The sequence below is a fragment of the Phyllostomus discolor genome, chromosome 3 (genome assembly GCF_004126475.2).
Source record: "Phyllostomus discolor isolate MPI-MPIP mPhyDis1 chromosome 3, mPhyDis1.pri.v3, whole genome shotgun sequence".
NCBI classification, from domain to species: domain Eukaryota; kingdom Metazoa; phylum Chordata; class Mammalia; order Chiroptera; family Phyllostomidae; genus Phyllostomus; species Phyllostomus discolor.
Window position 1 is genome coordinate 1,502,219 of NC_040905.2, and position 9,084 is coordinate 1,511,302.

Consider the following 9,084-nt stretch of genomic DNA (forward strand, 5'->3'; position numbering starts at 1 on the left):
GAGGGACCCTGCGGCCCCCCCAGAGCATGGAGACCTGGTTTCCCAATGGGCCGTGCCTCCCCTTCCCTGTGACCCGCCTCTCCGGGCCACATCCCGATTTCCAGGCCGGCTTGCTGGTTTCCCTGGGCGGCTGCCTTGCTGGGTGGGTTTCAGGGAGGACTCTGATGGGTGCCAGAGGTGAGGGGGAGGGCTCCGGAGGGGCTCAGTCATTGGGCCCCGCGGCCCCGGGGGGCTAGGTGAGCCTTTCCCCCGGGGGAGTTGCGGGTCAGCGGATGTCCGACGGATAAGCCTTCCGGAGCTGGGTAACTCAGGAGCAGTGCCAGCAGTGGCTCCTCTTGCTTGTGGTTTCCGGCTGATTCCGAAGGGTGATCTCGGCCACAGTGCACGTCTTACTAGAAATGCAGCTAAATCCTAACGGGCTTAGATGCGGGTGAAGGGAGCGGTTTTACAAGTAACATTTGAGGGGAGGGGCGGGAGGAAGGAAGAGAGGGTCTTAAAGAATCCCTTTCAACATGTTTTCTTTCTTCTACGTATGGAAGAGGCACCCCACAACCCTCTCTGTTCCCAAGTGACCTCACAGCTATTTACTGAGGGGAAATACCAAAGGCTTGTTTACGCTCCGAAAACAGCTCCTTGGGCCTGGATGATTCAGGGGGCTACCGTTTTCCTGCGGCTACAGAGGCTGGCAGCCCACACCCCGAGGGGCAGGCGGGCGTCAGGGGCGCTCCCCGTCCTGAAGGAGGGCAGGGGCCGTCTTCATCCCCCCAAGGACGCGCACAGACGTCCTTGGGCACCGCAGACGGATGTGAGCCCGTTCCTCATTCCTCATGCAAAGCAGCCGTCTACACATAACGCGTGACATCAGCTCGGGCTTTTCAATTCCTGGATGGCCGCAGCCGCTGATCCAGCCTGCAGCCTGGATTGCGCGACCTAGGCCCAGAGCGCCTGTCAGGGGACGCAGCTGCGGCTGCCCGGAGGGGGAACTGGTGACGGCGGCGCACGGACGGAGGACCCGCAGGCCCGAGGGCATCCCGGCGCGAGTATAAAGCTCGCAATCGCGCCGGCAGAGGCTCAGCCCCCGCTTGGGACGGCCGCTGCCCCACAGCCCCGACCGCAGGAGGAGCCGCGCCGCGCCGCGCCCCGGGAAGCATGCGGACGAGCCCGCTGCTGCTGCTGCTGCTGGCCGCGCTCCTGGCGCCCGCGCCCGCCGCCCCCGCGCCCGGGGCCGCGGCGTCCTGGAGCGCCAAGTACGCGGTGGACTGCCCCGAGCGCTGCGACCGCGACGCGTGCAGAAGCCCCCAGCGCTGCGAGAGGACCGTGCTGGACGACTGCGGCTGCTGCCGCGTGTGCGCCGCCCGGCGCGGGGCGACCTGCTACCGCACCGTGTCGGGCATGGACGGCGTCAAGTGCGGCCCGGGGCTGCAGTGTCAGTTCTACAGCGAGGAGGACGATTTTGGTGACGAGTATGGCGTCTGCAAAGGTAAGCAGCGGCCTCGCTCCCCTGCCCGGGGCGCGCGGGGGCGTTCTCTAGCGGGGGCGGTGCGGGGTCTCTGCTCCGTGCGGCCCGAGGGGAAAGGCAGGCGGCAGGCGGGCTGGGGACGCGGCCCGGGCAGGTGTGTGTGTGGGGGGGGGGGGGGACGGGCTGCCTCTGCAGGTGGCAGCCGAGCCCGGTGTCAGGGACGCCCAGGGAGCGCGCGGCACGTCACTCACTCTGCCGGGGAGACTTTTTTTACAACGTGGCGGCGGCGGGAGACCGCGCTGCCGGCTTCCGCGGAGAACTTCAGGTGCGGCCGGGGGACCTGTCCGGGGTAGCTCGGGCGCTCTCGCTCCTGCGAACGGGGACTGCGGAGCGTCCACTAGGAAGCGCCAGGAGGGCTGTCCAGCCCTGGGTTTGGGGCGCCTTTGCATCTGAAAGGGTCCGCGGGACGGAGGGCAGCTCTCAGAACCGAACGTCTCCCCTGAACCCGGAGGCCCTTGTGGCACCCGGGTGGGCGTCAGTCCTCCAGGGGGGGAGCGACTCCCGTTCTTGCCAGAGGGCACCCTGCAGTAGGGGACACACCTCAGTCCAGCGAGCGAGGGCTCCCGGTCATCCAGGAAAATAGCAGATGGCGTCAAGCGCGCACAGATCACAGTGAAGAAAAGTGGAAGTTGCACGCCTGTCAGGAGGGGCTTGGCAGTCTTGCAGACTCCAGGAACACGCCCGCCCCATCGACGGCAGAGCCAAGCAACGCGGCCGAGCACCTGCAGAGCTGATCTCGAGCTTAGCGAGTGCAGTTTAACGTGTATGGAGCTCGGGATCAAAGGAACGATGACTTATTTAAAAGCGCGCCCGTGGGTGTGCTCGACCCGGGGCGAAGGGCGTCACCACTGAGATGTAACGCCCGCTGCAGCCGGTTCGCCCGCCTCACACGACAGGGAGCTCTTCCACTGCTGAAGGGACTGGGGCGCTTCTGGACGATTCTCCTGTTTCATAGACGTAGTGCAGCGGTGGGCTCCTGTGCCTAGTGGTCACGCAGCGAGAGGTGTCCGACTCGCTGGCTCTCCTCCCTTTAGACAAACACCTTTCACCCCCGGCGCATGCCCCAGTTTCGGCGGCGTGCGGTTGAACGGCTGGGGGAACTTTTTACCTGGCCTAGTTGGGTTTTGTTCATAACCAGTAAGAGACGGGGTACCGAGGGCACATTTGCTTTGGTGGAACGTTCACCCACATTTTTCAGGGGGCCTGTGCGAGTTTTCCGTGAACTACAGGGCTTCTCCGCCGAGAACACGGCGCCCCGCCTCGTGCAGGGACACCGGGAGGGAGGTCGGCTCCAGCACACGGGGGACGCGGCGGGCATGCGCAGTGGGTCGCTTAGCCTCTCCGCGCGCGGACACCTCTGCGGACGTGGGGGGGGGGGGAGGAGCCGCCACGTGGCGGGGGGGGGGGGTGGGGCGAGACACGTGCTGTGAGGCGTCTCGTCTTGAGCGCCCGCGTCCTCCCCTGGGTGACGGGGGTGGCTGGCATCGACATGGTTTTTAAAAAGGTGTTCAGGATTGCTCTTTGGGGCACCCTTCCGGTGGCAGGCTGGCCTCGTCTGGGACGTGTCTTCTCCGTGCCGGGACGAGGGAGCGCGTGGGAGCCCCCGAAGCCCGAGAGAGGGAGGGAGGGAGGGAGAGAGAGAGGGAGGGAGAGGGAGAGAGAGACAGAGAGAGAGGGAGAGGGAGAGAGAGAGAGACAGAGGGGCAGGCTTCGGTTCCGCCGGAGGCACACCCCTGCCTCCAGCCCGTCTGCGGAGCGCGCACAGGAGCGCAGCCCCGCCCGCTGCGTTTCGGGCATGTTCTGAGCGCTCCCGCATCTGCGGCGGCCGGCCCAGCCCCCACGCCGCCCGCCGACCCCTACCCACTGAATGCCTGCTGCGTCTGCCCGGGATGGGGCCCCACAGCCGTGCAGCTGCGGATCCGGCTCAGGGTTTAGTTTTGGGCATCACCGGGGACACGGTCAAATCCCAGGCCCGCGTGCTTGCCCGCGGGGCCGTCTCAGCACCCCCTCGAGGGGCTGTTCTTCCCCGGCAGAGGATCCAGCGCTCCCCGCCAGGCTCCTCTGCCGCCTGACCGGTGCTGCGGAGAGTAGGCCTACACCTCTTTTAAAAACACGTTTTATGTCCGCCTCGCTCCGTGCGATAATAGATCATTAAGGACTCGGATGCCTCGCAGCCCGTCTCCCCACCCGGACGTGACCGAGCACTCACAGGGCCGGTCTCACGCCCAGGGAGCGCATGTTCTGCACCCAGTGTGCCTGGCCGTGTTCCGTGCGGCTGTCTCCCAGGAACCACGTGCTTTTGAACACCACGTGTTCTCTTTTTTCTTTTTCCTCAATTTTAGCCTGAGTGTGAAGTCCCTGAAGCTCTCAAAGCTTTCAGGTTTGGGTAGGTGTACAATAAACTCTTGGCTTGCTCCTTCATTTCGTGTTTTGGAGGTCAGTGGCCCCGGAGGGTTCACTAGTGAAGCCTCTTAGCCCCTGGGGGGAGGGGGGAGGGTCACTTGTCCTGCCACGTGGACAATGAACTCGATGGGCCCTGGCGCAGACCGAGGAGGATCCAGTCCTTCCTGGAGAGCTGGGACGGCAGCTCTCGGAGCCCCCAGCTAGTTGGGAGCCCCTTCCTGTGCGTTGGAAACAGTCAGCTGTCCGTGAGTGCGGGGGGTGCAAAGACAGCTCCCCCCCCCATTTAAACTACTGAGGAGCTGAGGCCCGGGCCTGGCCGGTTGGCCACTGTCACTGAGCTGTCGGAGGTGTAGCCTGCGAGACACTGTCTCCCAGCAGCCGAGCAGGAAATAGACAGAATTTAGGCTGGGTCCAGGGTCTTGGTGACGGGCAGCTACGTCCAGCTAAACCTCCCAGCAGGACTCAGCGAAGGAGGCATCGCTCTCTGGTCTTAGCCTGTGGTTTCACATTTAAAAATGTATATATGTTAGTGACTTTATGGGGGTGACTTCGGTTAGTAAGATTACATAGGTTTCAGGTGTACAATTCTTCACTCCACTGTCTATTGGAGTGTATATTGCGTTGTGTGTTCGTCACCCCGAGTGGAGCCTCCTCCCGCCACTCTTTATTCCTCTTTCCCCTCTCCCCCCTCCCCCATCCCCTTCCCTCCGTGGTCCCCACGCTGCTGTCTGGGTCTGGGAGTCTGCTGGCGAGTTTTTCTGCACCCCCACCTTTCTCACTCAGCCCCGTCCCCCTCCCCGCTGACCACGGTCAGCCTGTTCTGCGTACCCGCGAATGCTTCTGGTGTCTGTTCTTGTTCCCCAGATCCCACATCTGTGACTTAAAGTTTCAAGTCTCCAAGTCCGGCCGGTCCTGGAGAATCGGGCTGTAACTCACCGTCGGGACCCACAAGGTTTGCTCTCGGGCACCGCCCCTCTCTGACCCCGCCTCCTTTCCCCCCTCCCGCAGACTGCCCCTACGGCACCTTCGGCGTGGAGTGCAAGGAGACCTGCTCCTGTCCGCTGGGCGTGTGTGACAGGGTGACCGGCAAGTGCCTGAAGTTTCCCTTCTTCCAGAACGCGGCCACCAAGCCTTCCGACAGTTTGGTGTCTCACACAAGTGAGAGCCGGGCCACCAAGCCTTCCGACAGTTTGGTGTCTCACACAGGTGAGAGCGGGTCCCGGCGGAAACGCTGGGCCGATGTCGGTCTGAATGACCGGGTTCCCTCTGTGGTCCGGCGGGGACGTGGGTGGTGCTGGGTTGGGGGGAGGTGGCCGTTTTCAAAAAGATCTTATTAACAGTTGCGAAGGGTCCATACTTTCTCATAAACTTTACCCCATTTTAGGGAAGATAAATAAGATCAGTTACCAAAAAAATCTGTAATAAAAAAACCCCAACTAAGACTACAAAGTTCTTTAGATTTTTCAGTGATCTGCTTTGTATATGCACTGCACGGAGCTGCTTCTCGCCTCCCTGCCTCACGCAGAACAGCGCTCCGCGGAACTGGTTGAGTGGGTGAGGTTTAAGAGCCACGGTAGAAAATAGGACACCTTTAGTGCCGCAGGTTCGATTCCCAGTCAGGGCACATGCCTGGGTTGCAGGCCATGACCCCCAGCAACCGCACATGGATGTTTCTCTCTCTCTCTATCTCCCCCCTTCCCTCTCTAAAAATAAATAAATAAAATCTTAAAAAAAGAAAATATGACACTTTTAAAAATCCAAATGAAAGCATTTAAATGGAATAATTTCCAGCACACTTCCTTAACATGGATCTTGGGGCAGAAAGGGGATAGTGTCTGATTGACATTTGGGGATTACCTCTAACCCTGTGGATGAAACTGGAGGGACACTTGCCCACTACTTGTTAGTCCACCTGAGTTTCCCGCCGGGGGCGCTGGGGCGCGAGAACATGCAGCCCAGAAGGAGGCGTTGCGCATGCCTGTGATCCTCTTGGTGGACAAACGCCGGGCTCAGTCAAGCTTCATTAAACTGCAAGTAGCTCATTAAACCACGTGTAGCCTCAGCAACTTCTAGGATCAAGAAATGACACATTTTCCCTCCTTGTATATAAATACTTGACAATCCCAATCCATTCTAGTTAGTGTTTTTTTTTTTTTTTTCTGGTCCTTTGCAGTTCAGATTAATTAAAATTTGATTTATTCGGCAAATGTGTCTTTCCCCAGCGCTGCCTCCTTCTTGCACAGAGGCTCAGCTAAGTACAGGAAGATCAAGGGGAAATGCCGAGCTTTTAGCGAATTATTATTTTTTAGTGTGGCTACACCCTTAAACATTAATTTTAAATGAAAACCCTCTTTAACCTATTAGGCGAGTAACTTTGTGAATATTTGATCTGGAAATTGAGATCATTTATTAACATTTTAAAGACCTAGGAATTGTCCCTGTAATCCTCAAAAACCAAAAAGGAAGAAGATTGCCTTTTAAGACCTGTTTTTTTTTTTTTTATTGAAGTGATAGTCACATTAAATTAACCACTTTAAAGTGAATAGTTCAGTGGCATTTAGTATATTCACAATGCTGAGTGGCTACCACCGTGAAATAGTTCCAGAACATTCTCCTCAGTCCCAAGTAAACCCCCCCACCCCCCCACCCCCCATTCCTCGCGTCCCTGCAGAGCCTGCGACCACCGATCCTCGCCCCAAGACCTGGGAGTTTGAAAGAACTGTTCGCATTGCTGCGGGCTCCACGCCTGCCGTGTGAGGACCGCTCCCTGCCGCAGACACCTGCGACTTCTTTTATCTTACTTTGCTTTTTCACAACCTAAAGCTCAAACTCACAGAGGGAACAACGTTCATATCCCACCCATTTAATAAGGTTGCGCTTGAACTTCCTCCACCAAGAAAAATGAGTCCCTCGTGAGTGAGTGTCCGATGGTGTCCAGGATGCCGGCGGGAGGCGGCCAGCGCCCTCGGAGTGTCCCTGCGCCCGGGCGCTCCTGGGTGTCCCGGTGCATCCCCACTCTGCGCTCAGGGCCCGGCCTACGCCCGCGCGGGTGGATGCTGCGCATGCCCGGACTGCTCTGTAGGTAGACGCTTGGGGACAGAGGGGTTACAAGAAAACGATGTCTCTCCCCAAATTAGATATCAAGACTCTTATTGGACATGTACGAAAAAAAGCGGTTCCTGATCCAAGGCGCTTCTTTGCATTAGATCTAGAGAGCGACGGACGGTGACCAGCTGCGCCGCCTCAGTGCCCCCCCCCCCCCCACCTCAGGCTCTCCAGGAGGGCGGGTCCCCCAAAGGCCGCGGGCTGCACGTTCCTGGGGGCGGGCTCTCGGGGCTCAGGCACTGCCGTGCTCCGTGAGGAGCGGGGTGCCGGGTGCCGACCTCCTGGGCTGCACAGACCCGCGGCCCTTAGCACCCGCCCCGAGGTTCATCGGCTCGGGCACCCAGGGGTCCCTTCCAGACGGGGGCTGCCTCTTCCAGCTTCCCACCTGTTGCCACAGCTCTCTTGGCGCGTGAGCCTCCTGGCATCCTCTCCCCTCTGTGCACGCGTGCGCACGCTCACTCTCTCTCTCTCTGGAGCTTTCCAACTTTCCCCGGATGGGAGTTCACAGCAGCCTTTTGGGGGGTGGGGTGGGGGGCGGTGACATCTGGAAGGGTTCAGGCACTCACAGGCCACACTCACCTCAGGTCTTCCACTTCAGGAGGGCGCTGCCGGAGCATGCACCCCCGCCCCCCCCCTCACCCCCCCTCCCCGCTCCTCTTAGGCGCAGAACAATTTCGGTTTATAAAATTCTGTCACGAACTTTTTCTTGTGGAGAGCAAGCACTATCTGTATAAAAGCTCGCCCTGCGGCCTGCCTCCTCCTTCCGGAGCCACCTCGAGACACCAGTCTCTCCTCGCACCGGGGAGCACACAAGTCTCACTCACAGACCTGTTCTTGCACCTTTGCTCAACCCGCGTGCCCTTGGGGAGGTGCCGGCTCTATTCCCTGCTCCCCGCAGCCGCGTAGCCGCGCGCAAAGCACAGCCCCTGCCCTGCGCGAGCTGATATTCTCGTGGTGGCACGAGATAATACAGGAAAAAAAGAAGAAGAAGAAGAGAAAGGTGCATGTGCACGATAGTGTCGGGTGGTGGCAGGTGGGACAGGTGGGTGAGGGGCAACAGTTCAGGGGGTGCGGGTCCCCCTGAACTGTCTCTTACATGGGCGGTGCCGAGGCCCGGGCACAAGTGAATCCGTCCAAGGTGTCACGGCAAACCCAGTGCAAAGTGCAGACAGACAAACTGCGCTTGACTTTGGAGTGATCCACGCCTTCCGTTTCAGAGCACGACATGGCATCAGGGGACGGCAATACGGTGACACAAGGCGAGGGGAAGGAGAGCACTGCCCTGACGACCGAGATGCGACGGCTAAATCCACGCTGACCCACGCCGCCGGCAGGAGACTGCTGGAACGACCGGCCGACGCGCGGCCAACGTTGTAGGCATTGTTTAGGTTAGAGCGTAGGTAATGTTTGGAGACCAAGCACGGTTCAGGGTGGGTCCAGGGACACAAGCAGGCTACTAACAATCCATAAAATGCATAGGGCTGAACATTTAGATATCTGCTGAACATGTCGATGCATATAGATTTGTTAGATAACTGTTTATAGCAATACTGAAGAATCAAAATGCGATTTAGGAAATGCAGGCCGGTCAGCCAAGGAGAACGCTTCTGCTAAAGACCACCGCGGGTCCACTTCTTGGCCTGGGGTGTACATTTGTGTCGGGGTACCGGGTGGAGGGAGAGTTCTGGGCAAGAGGAAGTGGGGGTGGGGCAGGGAGTATGGTATTTAGGTCTTGTCATGGCATCAGGGGAATTTCATCGTTGTTTTGTTTTTTCCTTTGGGAGAAACCGAAACCACCCCCGAAGGGAGTGGGATGTTTGGAGCTGGCGGGAGTTTGGGGAGCAGCCCTGCACTGTGGCAGGTGTGCAGGGCCGCTCAGGGGCACCCAGGCGACCCGGCGGAAGGGGGGTCCTGGGCAGAAACAGTTCTCAAGAAGGCCACCTGGGACCGAGAGGGCTGGGAAGGATCTTGCCTACTTGGGGGAGGTGTGAAGGTAAATATTTATATATTTTTGTTAGCCCGCAGCATCCACCATGCCCACCTATATTTATCACCCT

The 9,084-nt window shown here is 59.4% G+C and overlaps 1 protein-coding gene across 1 annotated transcript; it reads left to right on the forward strand.

Annotated features, from left to right (window-relative positions):
* Positions 1 to 692: 692 nt before the first annotated feature.
* On the forward strand, positions 693 to 8,585 carry ESM1 (endothelial cell specific molecule 1). The gene is made up of 3 exons (XM_028532696.2): positions 693 to 1,480; positions 4,931 to 5,080; positions 8,245 to 8,585. Exons 1-3 carry the CDS (start codon positions 1,150 to 1,152, stop codon positions 8,343 to 8,345), a joined length of 582 nt encoding a protein of 193 aa, XP_028388497.1. The 5' UTR covers positions 693 to 1,149; the 3' UTR covers positions 8,346 to 8,585.
* The last annotated feature ends 499 nt before the right edge of the window (positions 8,586 to 9,084 follow it).